General features: G+C 43.6%; 1 protein-coding gene across 1 annotated transcript in view; it reads left to right on the forward strand.

Moving 5' to 3' along the window:
- The window catches only part of LOC135543978 (transient receptor potential cation channel subfamily M member 3-like), a 94,850-nt gene that overhangs the window by 14,901 nt on the left and 63,029 nt on the right, over positions 1-16,920 (forward strand). Inside the window, 2 exon segments of the mRNA XM_064971680.1 lie at positions 16,088-16,262; positions 16,482-16,605. Coding sequence (XP_064827752.1) covers positions 16,088-16,262; positions 16,482-16,605 — 299 coding nt within the window.

The following is a 16,920-nucleotide window of genomic DNA, read 5'->3' on the forward strand; positions in this document are numbered from 1 at the left end:
CAGAGATTTTTGTAATTCGTTCCAGTCATGGGCAGCAGAGAACTGGAAGGAAAGACGACAAAAGGAGGAATTGGCTTTGGGGGTGACCAGTGAGATATACCTGCTGGAGCGCGTGCTACGAGTGGGTGCTGCTATGGTGACCAGTGAGCTGAGATAAGGAAGGGCTTTACCTAGCAGAGACTTGTAGATAACCTGTAGCCAGTGGGTTTGGCGACGAGTATGAAGTGAGGGCCAACCAACGAGAGCGTACAGGTCACAATGATGATGATGAAGAAAGCACTTCTGCAGAGGGTATCTAGTTGAGCATTGCATTCTCTCAAGATGCAAAAAGAAATAAACCATATTTCTCTACTTTTGTTCCCAAGTCCAAATTTTGCCTACATTTGGCGTATAATTTTACTGCAATAAATGCTTCATTGTACAGGAATTATTATTAAAACTAGAAAAATGGTTTGTTTTTCTTTGTATTTTCTTTTACCAGATCTAATGTGTTATATTTTTCTGCATTAATTTCATATTTCCACAAACGTCAAAGTGTCTCCTTTCAAATGGTATCAAGAATATGCATATCCTTGCTTCAATGCCTGAGCTACAGGCAGTTAGATTTTGGTATGTAATTTTAGGCGAAAATTGAAAAAAAGGGGCGGACCCTTAAGAGGTTTTTAAGCAAACCGGGCGGAACGATTTTCTTGTTATTTTAATATACTGATAGCCAGGGGCACAGTCCAACACTCAGACATCATTTACAAATTAATAATTTGTGTTTAGTGAGTCTGCCAGATACGAGGCAGTAGGAATGACCGGGGATGTTCTCTTAATGTGTGTCAATTGGACCATTTTCCACAAGTACTTTTGTGTGCCAGAGAAATTGTCAGGAGTAAAAAGTACATTGTTTTGTTTAGGAATGTAGTGAAGTAAAAGTAATAGTTGTCAAAAATATAAATAGTAAAGTAGAGGTACAAATACCCCAAAAAACGACTTAAGTAGTACTTTAAAGTATTTTTACTTAAGTACTTTATGCCACTGCACAAAACGTATAAACAAAAGGATTCACTGTGGAAGTTGATACATGTAGTCCCTTCATATACTGTATAGGGTATGCGCAGCACTTCATTCAAGTTATTGAATCAGTTATTGTTTTCTTGCTCAAACAGTGAGCAACACCTGTCAAACTCAGGGATGTCGATTCGTACCGGACTAGGGTTATCAGAGGATTTATTCTGGTTAGTCAATGTCCAGATTTCAGTTTCATCTAAACCGATGGCTTCGGTTCCCTTGACATGCCATAGGCCTATTTGAAGTCCCTTCTTGTGACTGTCAAATTCGTATAGCGCCTCACAATCATCACACATAACATAACACACACTGCTATCATCCTCTTTTACCACCACTTTTATGGCCCTCCCTTCTCTTTATTTTCAACTCTTCTTTTGGCATCTTTTGTCTTTTTGAATAAACTTCCACAATGTCCTTTTTGCCTCTGAGGGTTAATGTTAAGTTTTTCTGCCATTCCCAAAAGCATGATTAGTTGTGTATGCTATTTGGTGTGCATACCTTTAAGCCATAAAGGCTTATGGAGGCTTATGGAGTTGTATCAGCCTAAAATAATGAACAAAAAAACTCAATGTAACCTGCAGAAATTGCACAATAATTATACATTTATGTTTTTTAAGGTATTATTTTCCTTTATTCAACCCGCCCGCCATCCACCCGCCCTTCTGCCACACAATATTTAATTGACCCTAAACCTGCCTGCTATGAATCAACCTGCGCATCACTATAGCAGGGTCATATTTATTAGCTCACAATGTAGCAAAACATATTGCGACAGAAAACAAAAATTAGCCTTTTTGGGACAAGCTCCAATGGTACCTCCACGTTTCAGACAGTTTGCTTCCATTTTGTGTGCCTAATGAATATCACCCAGGGTTCTAGAAATGGACCATTTCTTTATTTGATTATCTGTCCACAGTCAATAAAGATGCACATATTACTGAACAAAAATATAAATGCAAAATATGAAGTGTTGGTCCCATGATTCAAAACATGTGTTGGTCCCAGAAAAATCCCAGAACTTTTCCATACTCACAAAAAGCTTATTTCTCTAAAATGTTCTGCACAAATTAGTTTACATCCCTTTTATTCAGCATTTCTCCTTTGCCAAGATAGTCCTTCCACCTGACACGTGGGGCATGTCACGAAGCTGATTAAACAACATTATCATTATGAGGTGCACCTTGTGCTGGGGACAATTAAAGGTCACTCTAAAATGTGCAGTTTTGTCACACAACACAATGCCACAGATGTCTCAAGTTTTCATGGAGCATGCAATTGGCATGCTGACTGCAGGAATGTCCACCAGAGCTGTTACCAGAGAATTGAATGTTAATTTCTCTACCATAAGTCGCCTCCAACGTCATTTTAGAGAATTTGGCGGAACGTCCAACTGGCCTCATAACCGCAGACCACAGGTAATCACGCCAGCCCAGGACCTCCACATCCAGCTTCTTCACCTGCGGGATCGTCTGAAACCAGCCACCCGGACAGCTGATGAAACTGAAGAGTATTTCCATCTTTAATAAAGCCCTTTTGTGGGGGAAAACTCATTCTGATTGGCTGGGCCTGGCTCCCCAGTGGGTGGGCCAATGCCCTCCCAGGCCCACCAAGGGTTGCGCTCCTGCCCAGTCATGTGAAATCCAAAGATTAGGGCCTAATTAATTTATTTCAATTGACTGATTTCCTTATATGCACTGAAACTCAGTAAAATCGTTGAAATTGTTCCATGTTGGGTTTATATTTTTGTTCAGTATAAATGTCCTTCTCAGTAGGGTCCTCTGGGATACGTCATGCCCTGAGGTTTCTCACAAAAAAAGAGGATAATGAAATGAGAGGAAAAATCATTTAGTTTGAATGGCCACATGTTGGAATGAAAGTGATACTTAGAAAAATCTGCCTCCAAGGTCCCATTGTACTGTATGTGCAAACCTGTGGTTGGTTACACAATACCTGTCAGGAACATTACTTCAAGACTAATACAATCAATATATATTGTCCTGGATATTAGTCATTTTTTACATTGTGCTTTGTGGACACAAGCACGAAACGATGTTAGGTCAGATCTAATGAATAAAATATTCTCCTAACATTTCTCCTATAGCTAAAATTAAAAAAGTAATTTTTCAGTGAGTACACCCTCCCACTCCATATTACATTCAGCTGTGTTGCCTCGTGTGCTATTGTGACTGAGGATCGAGGTGACAGCTCAGCTCCAGCTGAGGGTAACAGAATAAATGGATAAAGACAGGGCTTTGGGTGAAGTGCTGTTTATGGTGGCTGTGGCCAACACAGTCACACGCCAGGTTGGATACATTCCTGTCTCCTCCTGGCACGGTCCAGCAGCAGCTGGAGATATGCCTGAGCAGCTTCCTTCAAAACTAACGGTATCCTCCCATCTCAGCCATTGTCCTTCCCTTCTTCCTCTTGTCTTTGGTCTTTCTCAGTGATAAAGTATGGATTATTCTTTTCAACATTATGTTACGAAACCAACTAGCCAGCCTACGAATAGGTACATGTTGCAAATTGTCTCTTTAAGATTAGAGAGATCCCTGTATAACCAAACACAGGAATAGCTGATAGATCTTCTAGCCATAGTCATCCATCCCTGTCCTCTAGTCCTCTTAGAACATAGCCATGGTCATCCATCCCCCTGTCCTCTAGTCCTCTTAGATCATAGCCATGGTCATCCATACCCCCTGTCCTTGAGTCCTCTTAGATCATAGCCATAGTCATCCATCCCCCTGTCCTCTAGTCCTCTTAGATCATAGCCATAGTCATCCATCCCCCTGTCCTCTAGTCCTCTTAGATCATAGCCATAGTCATCCATCCCCCTGTATTCTAGTCCTCTTAGATCATAGCCATAGTCATCCATCCCCCTGTCCTCTAGTCCTCTTAGATCATAGCCATGGTCATCCATACCACCTGTCCTTGAGTCCTCTTAGATCATAGCCATGGTCATCCATCCCCCTGTCCTCTATTCCTCTTAGATCATAGCCATAGTCATCCATCCCCCTGTCCTCTAGTCCTCTTAGATCATAGCCATAGTCATCCATCCCCCTGTCCTCTAGTCCTCTTAGATCATAGCCATGGTCATCCATACCCCCTGTCCTTGAGTCCTCTTAGATCATAGCCATAGTCATCCATCCCCCTGTCCTCTAGTCCTCTTAGATCATAGCCATAGTCATCCATCCCCCTGTCCTCTAGTCCTCTTAGATCATAGCCATAGTCATCCATCCCCCTGTATTCTAGTCCTCTTAGATCATAGCCATGGTCATCCATACCCCCTGTCCTTGAGTCCTCTTAGATCATAGCCATGGTCATCCATCCCCCTGTCCTCTAGTCCTCTTAGATCATAGCCATGGTCATCCATACCCCTGTCATATAGTCCTCTTAGATCATAGCTTGGTCATCCATACCCCTGTCCTCTAGTCCTCTTACATCATAGCCATGGTCATCCATACCCCTGTCATATAGTCCGCTTGTGGACTCATCCCTTATTTGTGCACTTGTCATATCCCCTTGTCCTCCCCTTTAAACAACTCATCCTCACACACCCTCATTCCCATGTGTCAATGTCAGAAGACTACAGGAATCCTTGAAGAACAGTGCTGTCTCTGTTCCCACCAGACTCCATTCTCTCCCCGTGGCAACAATTCAAACAGCCAGGCAGATAGAAGAGTGAGACAGCAGACGGCCTCAGGTGACAGTCATAGCTCTCTGCTGTGTGTGGTAATGCACTAGTCTCAGAGAGGGAAACGGAATGAGAGACGAAGTGGAAAGAGAGGCGATGAGGTTACCTTGAGAGGTCTCTTCTGAATAGGAGGATGAAAATATACGAGAGGACAGAGAGAGAAAGAGGGATCCTTTTCTCTTCATGTAGCCTTCACCTACTCTCTCGTCAGCACTAAGGTGTGGGTGTATGTGTGTGTGTGGGGGGGGGGGTTCTCTGTCTGTTTTTAGGTGTGGGGGGGTTATCTATACCATTTTTAATCACAGTCATATGTAAAGGATGAGAAATGGCCCCTGCAGGAATTGGATTCTAATCAAATGCTATGAAGCCCTGACCTCAGCTGGGACCCACAGGACCAGTGTTTCCGCCACACTCATTTTGCTGTGGCGCTGGGCCAAGGGCAAAATCATTGCCACCAGTGAAAAAAATAAGGAAGATTCAAAAATATTTCTGCTGAGGCGCACTTTGAAGCTGCTAGAAAAGTCCACATTTACTTTTCCTCTGCATAATGGCAATTTTAGCATGTAAATCTTGGTGCGGCAACTCAACCAATTTGTTTTAGATGCATGCCAGCAAAAAAACATAACACTAAACTGCCTTTTTTTTAAACCACAGCTTATATGGCTGCTTAAGTAAATGTGGTTTCTACTGACTCTGTCGATTTGTGTAACTTGATAAGAACCACATTCTTCTTCATTAGTAAGGAATGCTGACATGAATTTTGACTTTTGAACCATACACAAACATCATTACATTTATGTTCAGTAAATTCATAATGTTTGTTCTTATATAATTAACACTTAGCTGTAAGTATAAGCAAGTGCAAACTAACAAGCTGTGATGAGGTGGGACTATTTGTTCAGCACTTTCAAAATGGACACTGACATCAATTCAGATAGATGTTAGTTCAGATCAATTCAGCAAGATGTTGAGGCCATAACTTTACTATTCTGTGAGGAGAGAGAGAGAGAGAGACAGAGACAGACAGAGAGACAGGCAGAGAAAGAGAGAGTTAGCCGACCATGTGAAGTATTTACTAGGCCGATGTGGTCTAAAAAGGAGGCAAAATTAAATCACGAGGATCCACTTTTATAGATAATATACCGATGCACAGACAGCGCATTGCACAAACAAAACAACTCTCGCAATATCAAGTGGAATTACATGGGTCTATTACCCTACTGCAATTTATAAAATATATCAAAGAGACTGTCACCGGCAAACATGGTTACAGACTCAACAATATTATATAGTATTTCCTCCTCGTGGAGAAAAGCACATGAGCTAATTATAATACTCAAAGTAAGCAAAACAATGAAATGCAGAATTCCAACTTTGCCTAAGATGGTGAATAAGATACTAATGAGATAGACCTATATAAGCGATATATTGTAACAATTGAGATTTATAAACTATGGCATAAGGTATCGATGAGCGGATAGGAGGCAAGCCATAATTTCGATTAAGACATTAAGCTACATTTAAAATGTACAGCGACAGACTTACAGCATTCTCCCTGTACACCAAGTCAGAACCGTAGGATAAATAACGGGGGCATATAATGAAGTCTCTTACAATATTCAATGATGACATTTCTCTAAAATAGGCTCCCCTGTTTGGTCCACCACCCAGGGCAATGGATCGGATCCCAGCCGGTGAACCAAAACCACGGCCGCAGAAGTGGGAGACGGAGCGGTCTTCTGGTCAGGCTCCGTAGACGGGCACATTGAGCAATGCTCCCGAGCATACTACTCGCCAATGTCCAGTCTCTTGACAACAAGGTAGACGAAATCCGAGCAAGGGTTGCCTTCCAGAGAGACATCAGAGATTGCAACGTTCTTTGTTTCACGGAAACATGACTCACTCGGGATACGTCATCAGACTCTGTACAGCCACCTGGCTTCTTCACGCATCGTGCAGACAGAAACAAACATCTTTGTGGTAAGAAGAAGGGCTGGGGTGTATGCCTTATGATTAACGAGACGTGTTGTGATCAGAACAGCATACAGGAACTCAAGTCCTTTTGTTCACCTGACCTAGAATTCCTTAGAAACAAATGCCGACTGCATTAACTACCAAGAGAATTCTCTTTGATCATAATCACAGTCGTGAAACCCCCCCCACCAAGCAGACACATCAACGGCCCTGAAAGAACTTCATTTGACTCTATGTAAACTGGAAACTTCATATTCTGACGCTGAATTGATTGTTGCTGGGGATTTTAACAAGGCTAATCTGAAAACAAGGCTCCCTAAATTTCATCAGCATGTCGAATGCGTGACCCGGGCTGGCAAAACTCTGGATCATTGTTATTCTAACTTCCGCGAAGCATATAAAGCCCTCCCCCGCCCTCCTTTTGGAAAATCTGACCGTGACTCCATTTTGTTGCTCCCAGCCTATAAACAGAAACTAAAACAGGAAGCGCCCGTGCTCGGGTCTGTTCAACGCTGGTCCAACCAATCGGATTCCAACCTTCAAGATTGCTACGATCACGCAGACTGGGATATGTTCCGCATAGTGTTGGACAATAATATTGATGAATACGCTGATTCGGTGAGCGAGTTTATTAGCAAGTTCATCAGTGATGTTGTACCCACAGCGTCTATTAAAACCTAGCCTAACCAGAAACCATGGATAGATAGCAGCATTCACGCAAAACTAGTTCAGTTACCTTTGCTTTCTTGGGTACAGGAACAATGGTGGTCATCTTGAAGCATGTGGGGACAGCAGACTTGAATAGGGGGAGATTGAATATGTTAGTAAACAAACCAGCCAGCTGGTCTGCGCATGCTCTGAGGACGTGGCTAGGGATGTCGTCTGTGCCGGAAGCCTTGCGTGGGTTAACACGTTTAAATGTTTTACTCACGTCGAGAAGGAGAGCCCACCGTTCTTGGTACCGTGTCGCATTCGTGGCACTGTGTTGTCCTCAAAGCAGGCCAATAAGGTGTTTAGCTTGTCTGGAAGCAAGACGTCGGTGTCCGTGACGTGGCTGGTTTTCCTTTTGTAGTCCGTGATTGTCTGTAGACCCTGCCACATACGTCTTGTGTCTGAGCCATTGAATTGCGACTCCACTTTGTCTCTATACTGACATTTTGCCTGTTTGATTGCCTTAAAGAGAGAATAACTACACTGCCATATTCCCAGTCACCTTGACATGGTTAAATACGGTGTTTCGTGCTTTCAGTTTTGCGCGAATGCTGCCATCTATCCACGGTTTCTGGTTAGGGTAGGTTTTAATAGTCATAGTGGGTATAACGTTTCCTATACACTTCCTGATAAACTCAGTCACCGTATCTGTATTTTCGTCAATGTTATTCTCGGAGGCTACCCTGATCTAAACAATCTTGAAGCGTGGATTCCCATTGGTTAGTCCGGTATTGAATAGTCCTTAGCACGGGTACTTCCTGTTTGCCTTTCTGTCTATAGGAAGGGAGGAGCAAAATGAAGTCGTGAGGGAGGGTGGGCCGAGGAGGGCCTTGTAGGCATCCCGGAAGTTGGAGTAGCAGTGGTCGAGTGTTTTAGCAGCGCGACTACTGCAGTCAGTATTTGGATAGAACTTTAATAATGTTTTCCTCATTTGCTTTGTTAAAATACCCAGTTTGCATATAGTCCAGTGAAGTTCTTTGAGGGCCGTCATGGTATCGGCTCGGGGGAATATACACGGCTGTGACTATAACTGAAGAAATTATCTTGGGAGGTAATACAGTCGGCATTTGATTGAGAGGTATTCTAGGTCGGGGTAACTCGCCCTCAGCTTTTATCCAGAGACGGAACATTAGTGAGTAATATACTCGGAAGCGGTGAGCGGTGTGCAGGTCTCCTGAGTCAGACTAGAAGTCCACTCCGAGTACCTCTTCCCCGCCGGCGATGTTTTAGGTCAGCCTCTGAAATCAGTTCAATTCCCCAGGGGAGTACAAACAAAGGATCCAATTCTGGGAAGTTGTATTCCTGGTTGTAACTAGTCAAAAGATCACATTTGGGATCTGTTTGGTCTCTGGCTAATGATTAGCCCAATAGGGTAAATGTAGATAAGCAACTCCATGCTTCAGCCTATTTATTTGCACTTTGCTGCATCAGTTGGGCTACAGGTGCCAATGTTTATTGCTAATAGCATATCTGGTAATATGGACCATGCATAGGCTATGGACCTTGCACAGTCCTTCTACATAAGAAGTCTAGGAGGGAACCCCCATTCAGCCCCCTCCACGACCTTTCCCCCCCACTGCTACACATTTTTTCCAGAGGAAACACTGCACAGGACTGATGAATTATTAAAAGGGAGGGACAGTAGAGGAAGTGATGATTGGAGTGGTTAGAACAGTGGACTCAAACTCAGTTACTGGAGGGACTGGATATTCAACCCAGCACTAACACAACCCATAGAACTAATCAACCAATCATGATCTTTAATAGACAACTTCTTTGATTCGTTCCATGTGGTATGCTAGTGCTGGAACAAAATCATGCGTACTAGCCTGGCAGGTAATTGAGTTTGATAGCACAGGGTTAGGGAGAGGTGAGTGAACGACCGCCTGTCGCCTGTCATGGTGGAATTGCCGTGCTTGAGAGAGAGAGAGAGAGAGAGAGAGAGAGAGAGAGAGAGAGAGAGAGAGAGAGAGAGAGAGAGAGAGAGAGAGAGAGAGAGAGAGAGAGAGAGAGAGAGAGAGAGATACTGTCAACTCTGAGACAGCCAGGTAAATCAGTAGGGAAGCTGCTGTGTACCATGTATTGGGGAGTAGGTCATCTGGTAATATAACTGCATTTTGCTTTATCTTGGTGGTAGTTTAAATAAATTCTAATATGGGAAGTATTTTTAGTACTTAATTACTTTTTACATATGCACAGTAGTTGTGTGGCTAACTATTATAACTTTTTTGCTCAAATAAAACATGGGTGAAGTCGGCAATAATTGGCTTCAGACCTGCCTAATTATTACTTGAAACATATTTTTTGTGTTTAATAGACTAAATACATTTTGCAATTTGTAGTCTATGACATTTCAGATTTACATATGATAATCTTTCATAAAGTAATTTTTAGTTAAGTACAGTAAACTATATTTTTCTTAAGGGTAGCTTTAGTGAAGTAATTGGTAGCTTGTAAACTATATTTTCAGAGTTGCTTCCCCAATATTTATAATGGGTGTCATTTTCCAGTAGACAATGCCCCACAATCTGGTGTTCTAGCGGTTAATGCCACCACCTCCACTAACAGCCATACCCGTGTTGGCTTGGGTTCAAATTAATTCTGTAGCCCTTTGACACTCTCACCCATCTTATCCCTATTCCTCTGAAAGTGTCCCCCAACCCAACTAATTATCTTATCTCAACTGCAGCGCCTACCCAACGCAAAAATAGAAACGAATGGATTATATTCAGAAGAGAACAGAAGAACAAGGAAAGTCAAAGTGTGACAGAGACATAACTAATCGAAATGGAGCGGTGGCGTTGTAGAACCGGCCCTTTACATCTGCCTCTGACCTTCTCTTCTCTACCTTTCATGTCTTAATACTTTCACAGCTCCAATTTGCCAGTCCACTCTGGGGAAATAGGTGCTAGCGAGTGCAGTGTGGATGCCGAGGGAAGGCCTAGATGTGTGAAAACGACCCACATAGAGAAACCTCCTCCAGCCTTGCTAATGTTTCTCTGGGTGAGTCAACGGCTCCATAATGAGGTCCGTTTAATCATGTTACATGTGTCCCCCTCACAACCCTCCCCCCTCTCTCCCGGACTAAAGATAGATATTGGGGGCTGGTGAGGCTCACACATTTCCTCTCCTCCTCCCCTCTTGTGGGCTGTCTCTCTCTCTTTCTCTTCACTCTCTCTCTCTCTCTCTCTCTCTCTCTCTCTCTCTCTCTCTCTCTCTCTCTCTCTCGAGCTGTGAGCAGGGGCCATAGACGTCAGAGAGAGAGAGGGAAGACAGTAGATACATAGAGGTGGGTGTGTGGAGAGTGTTCAAAGAGAGGAAGGGATCGATCTGCTCCAGTTACGAGCTACTCTGACCTATCACTAGTAAAGCCTCCACTAATCTGATACGGAAAACCCCAAAGGATTTCTCTTATATAAACCGGATGGTAGTGAACGTGATTTATTATCCATTATTGATGGGGTACTGGCATGTAATGGAATCTATTCAATGTCCGGTTCTAAATGCCCTGGTGTTATTTCATCAACATGACTGTGAGCTGTTGTGGAAACTTGATCAGAGGGGGTAGTGAAATACAGTGTGTACTGACAATGACTCGTCTTGCAAAGCACAACGTTCCACTCCATAGACTCGAGAGTAATCTTGTCCAAAAAAATGGATTCCATCTCCCCATACAGCTATGGCAGATGTGTTCTTTTTTTAAATTATTTAGCATTTGGTCCATTCTGTAAGGCTATTTTCAAATATTTTCAACCCTACACAGCAATGAGCACAAAGCTAACTTGTATCTGTTTCCAATGTGACGTGATTTAAGAATGAATGCTCAATCTGAGGTCCCCACTCTACCTGAGAGACCATAGCTGTTCATATAATAACAATATAACATGGTCATTTAGCAGACCGCTTTTATCTAAAGCAACTTGCAGAACTGTCAGTATTGCAAGTTACACAAATCTTGCTCTTTCCCTCAGACATATGAACTGGCTTTAAGACCACACGTACTGTGAGTGCAGTCTACTCCTGCTCTTTGATTGTGTTGTATAATGTGGCATATGCAGGTACCACGCTCTAGTGATGGGCGGGTTGACTCATATCCCTCAGTCCCCGCAGCTATATCCGCAGTTGGGTTAGGTTAGGGTCACAAAATATTGTGTGGATGGCGGGTGGGTGTGCTGAATAAAGAGAAAACTATACCTTAAAAAAATCCATAAATGTATAATTCTTGTGCAATTTATATCTATAGGCTACATAGGTTTATATTTCATTATTTTAGGTTACTTGGCATTGGTGCGTAAGCCTAAGATTCAGGGCCTAAATCTATGTGTGCCAAATAGCCTACACACCAATCACCAAATGCTGGGATCAGGCAGAAGAGGTTATCGTCGATCCACTGTGGCAGAAAGGACAATGTCGGGGTTTAATTCAAAAAGAGAAAAGCTGTGAAATGGAGAGTTGAAAATAAAGAGAAGGGAGGGCCAGAAAAGTCATGTTAGGTGAAGTGGTAAAAGAGGAGGATGGCAGTGCTAGCTATGTTATGTGTGATGATTGTGAGGCGCTATACAAATTTGACAGTCTCAAGACGGGAACTTCAAATAGGCCTATGGCCCGTTAAGGGAACTGTAGCCTATTGTTCAGATGGGTTATAACCTCTCACATAGCCTTAAAGTTGCAATATTTTACTTTTTGGGCTACTGACAAAATTCACATAGAAATGGGAGTTATAGATCGATCATTCTCATTGAAATCAAGTCTAAGATGTGGTAGATCTGTTCTATGTGGCTATTTCTGTGCTTCCCGTTCATACGTTTCTCTTTTGCATCTTTTACTTTTGGTGTTGTACACCAGCATCAAACAGCTGAAATCACAATATTTTGGGTTATTGAAAATATATTTCACAGCGGTTCAGATGGTACAATGATTCTCTACATAAACAGAAATTATGCAAACTATTAGAATGTTAGCAACTAAGAAATGGCATAGCAATTTCTGCATATTACACCTTCAATATTTACTCCTGCAGAATTTTGCATTTCTTGCTGGTAAATGATACAACAAATTGTAGGCTACTGTACATTTTTGACTAGGGAACAGAAGTGGAGAAATATGAGTTATTTCTTTCAGCATCTTGAGGGAATGCGAATGCGCAGTTAGATACCATATGTAGAGGGGCTATATTTATCAGTATCATAAAAGCTGATATTATTTCAACCATATAAATTATGCATCCAAGCCAAACTAAAATCTTATCCGAAACATTTTGGGTCATTTTCTCACTGCTTTCTATTTCCTTACAACTGGTCAAACTGATGTCATTTGGACATTTTGCACAGTAGAGATGACAGAAAACTTTCCCGATGTCAACTAGATTGAAGCATTCAATTTTATAACTTGCACTTAATGTGGAAAAAATGAAATATGTTGTTCTCAAATTCTCGCAAAAACAAAAGAAATCAGGTGGACTACATATGTATTAATTCAATGGTTGTCCCATCGATCGGGTTCCCGCCAAGAAATATGTGGGCTTTGGGATTGACAAAGATTTAGCATAAACAAAAACATACTGATGAGCTAGTTAAAAGCTATATTAAGATTTGAAATGGGCTTATTTTTTATTTTAAATAGATCTTGCTTCTCCCTAAACAGCAGGAAGCAGATTGTGCAGTCAACTTTTCTGCCAGTACTTGACTATGGTGAAACAATTTACCAGAATGCAGCAGCCACTGCTCTTGAACCTTTGGATGCTGTCTACCATAGTGCCCTTCGCTTTATCACATGTGGCAGTTTTAATACTCATCACTGCATCCTGTCTCAAAAGGTCGGCTGGTCCTCATTGAATTCCTGGAGATCACTTTATTATTCCCTTTTTGTTTACAAAGCTCTACTATACAAGCTTCTGACTTAACATCATTGTTGAAGTATAAAAACATGATTTACCAAACCCATTCACAGAGTTGGTTAACTCTTGAGGTTCCTTGGGTCTCTACCGAATTAGGTAAATCTGCTTTTAGTTTTAATGCGCCTCACTGCTGGGACAATTTATAGAACTCATTACAATTAGATGTTCTGGTGCCGCTCAGGCAGTTCAGAGTTTTGATTGAGGACCTAGTAGCAGAGGAATGTAACTGTTTTTGTTAAATGTTATTTTCTATTGATTGCTGTTTTATTTTACATTATATTAGAAGGGCACAAGGTGAGACCAGATGCAGACACAGGAGGCAGATGGTTAGAGTCCAAGATGTTTATTAACAATACAAAAGGGGTAGGCAAGAGAATGGTCATGGACAGGCAAAAGGTCAAAACCAGTTCAGTTCCAGAGGTACAGAATGGCAGGCAGGCTCGAGGTCAGGGCAGGCAGAATGGTCAGGCAGGCTCGAGGTCAGGGCAGGCAGAATGATCAGGCAGGCTCGAGGTCAGGGCAGGCAGAATGATCAGGCAGGCTCGAGGTCAGGGCAGGCAGAATGGTCAGGCAGGCTCGAGGTCAGGGCAGGCAGAATGGTCAGGCAGGCTCGAGGTCAGGGCAGGCAGAATGATCAGGCAGGCTCGAGGTCAGGGCAGGCAGAATGGTCAGGCAGGCAGAATGGCAGGCAGGCTCGAGGTCAGGGCAGGCAGAATGGTCAGGCAGGCTCGAGGTCAGGGCAGGCAGAATGATCAGGCAGGCTCGAGGTCAGGGCAGGCAGAATGGTCAGACAGGCTCGAGGTCAGGGCAGGCAGAATGGTCAGGCAGGCTCGAGGTCAGGGCAGGCAGAATGGTCAGGCAGGCGGAAATGGAGTCCAGAAAAACAGCCAAAGGTCAAAACCGGGAGGACTAGTAAAAGAGAATAGAAAAGCAAGAGCACGGGGAAAAACACGCTGGTTGCCTTGAACATGCAAGACGAACTGGCACAGAGAGACAGGAAACACAGGGATAAATACACTGGGGAAAATAAGTGACACCTGGAGGGGGTGGAGACAATCAAAAGGACAGGTAAAACAGATCAGGGCATGAAACTATTGGTTGTTGTATTGCTGTGATCAGGGCGCCCTTGGGAATGAGATCCTGGTCTAATTGGGTTTTCCCTAAATAAATAAATAATTATATTGTTTTATGACATTATTATGGTGAGGAAGGGTTTATTTAGTCTTCTAGGGCCACATATAGTAACAGAAGAGAAGCTGCGTGCATCTAATTATAGACAAGTTGACTTACAAATAGCCTACCAAAAGGTTGGAAATTAGAAGCAGAAGCATTTCTAAATCTCTTGACTGTAGCACATCTTCTATATTAGCGGGTTAGGGTCGTGTGTTGGCCTCAGTTTCACTTTATCAAGTATATTGGGGTGGTTGCGGATGGGTTATTAGCAATTGCAGACGGGTGCGGGTGAACAAACAGCTGACCCGCACTCACCACTACCATGCGCTCTCTTTCTCTCTGTCTAGCCAATTAGCAACGACACAGCTGTGCTTTCCCTTCCTCATCTGCACGCTGGCGTCTTTCAATTGGAGCGTAATACCTTCAGGTTCTGGAGATGACCGCCAAAGCAAAGCAGCCATTATTGTGACACATGCAGAGGTGAAGACTAACAGAAGAAGTCAAGTAAAACCGATATGAAAAGAGAAGACTATCACTTCTCTGTTCTTATTCTCCTCTGTCTAACAGTGTGCTGGTGTTCTGGGCTTTGAAGTAGACAAGGCCCTAAAATAGGTCCTTCTTTATGTAACTGTGCCTGTAGCAAGCGAGACACAATGATGGCACGTGTATGAGCGGGCCCTGAGTCTTTGGCCCACCTATCCCCAGTGAAATTATGGGAAGGAGGATCTGGCAGGACACAGCAGTCAAAACACTGATGGGTGGCAGCCAAATGAGAGATAGAGAGAAAGAGAGAGAGGGAGAAAGAGAGAGAGGGAGAAAGAGAGATAGATAGATAGATAGAGAGAGAGAGACAGAGGGAGAGAGAGAAGGAGAGAGTGACAGAGAGAGAGAGAGGGAGAGAGTAAGAGTGGGTGGGAGTGGGAGAGAGGGAGAGACAGTGACGGAGAGTGGGTTGGAGCGAGAGAAAGAGAGTGGGAGACAGAGACAGAAAGAGAGAAGCAGTGACAAAGGAACTGGGCGTCCTTGTGGGGGTTTGGTACTGTAGGGCTGCATCCTTTCTCTTTCCAGGTCCATTATCCCAGGCAGGCCTGTGTGTGAGCACCAGAACCCACCTGTTAATTACCTCTAATGACTATTAATAGCTTCTGATTAGCCCGCATGAGGCTGTCCCTCTGTGCAGCAGGAGGGTGCTCGCTCCAGGGCTTCTATGCGGCTCAGTGTGGATCTGTGCTTTCGTTAACTTCTCAGAAAAACACAGCGAAATTGGAAACTCTCTCAGAATCAAGACACACCAGTGTGCTGCCGACTGCCGACTATTTTTAACACGTGTGTCCCAGATTTGTCTGTTGGTAGCAGTTCTATTTTAATTGAGAGGTGAGATGTAGGGGCACTTGTTGAATAGGGGAACAGCACGCAACATGGACCCCGTTGAAATGTTGTCAGTCACACCTCTCTCTTCTCCCCTTCCTCCCCTTTCTCTCTCTCTCTCTCGCTCTCGCTCTCTCGCTCTCGCTCTCTCTTGCTCTCTCTCGCTCTCTCTCTACCTACCCCCCGTCCTCCGCCCTTCCTCTCCCCTCTCTCTGTAGGTATTGGTCAGGGAGTGCCGGTGGTGGCTCTGATAGTGGAGGGGGGTCCTAATGTGATCTCCATCGTGTTGGAGTACCTGAGGGACACTCCGCCTGTCCCCGTGGTGGTGTGTGACGGGAGCGGGCGTGCCTCAGACATCCTGGCATTTGGACACAAGTACTCAGAGGAGGGAGGGTAGGTGTCACATATCAGATACACAGGTTTGCTACTGTATTGCCGGGGATGCAGAAACCGTTCCAAATATCTGTATAGTAAGATGCATTTTTAGTGTTTCCCAAATACAGTCCTAATACTTATGCTGAACGTTAATACTTCAATTGAAAACCTGAATTTAAGTTTTGGCTCCAGGTCTCTTTTACACTTATCCTTCTCCCTATCCCTCCTTCTCATCAGGATCATAAATGAGACTCTGAGGGACCAGTTGCTGGTGACCATACAGAAGACATTCACGTACAGCCGGACCCAAGCCCAACACCTCTTCATCATCCTCATGGAATGCATGAAGAAGAAGGAGTTGGTGAGTGTTCACACTTACTCACGGGTCACAATGGAAACATACCCCCCCCCTGCACCTGTGCAAAGTCTCAAGCACCAGTGTGATGGGGATTAGTAAGGAGAAAAAACTGAGATTTAGAAGTATTAGAAGAAAGCAGAAGGAAAACCCATTTAGATCCTACCCCTTATACCCTACCCCCTACGCTGTCCAGAAACAACCCCCTACCCCCTAAACTGTCCAGAAACAACCCCCTACCCCCTAAACTGTCCAGAAACAACCCCATACCCTCTACACTGTCCAGAAACAACCTCCCTACCCCTACATCCTACCCCCTAC

This window comes from Oncorhynchus masou, chromosome 1 (genome assembly GCF_036934945.1).
Source record: "Oncorhynchus masou masou isolate Uvic2021 chromosome 1, UVic_Omas_1.1, whole genome shotgun sequence".
Taxonomy (NCBI): Eukaryota; Metazoa; Chordata; class Actinopteri; order Salmoniformes; family Salmonidae; genus Oncorhynchus; species Oncorhynchus masou.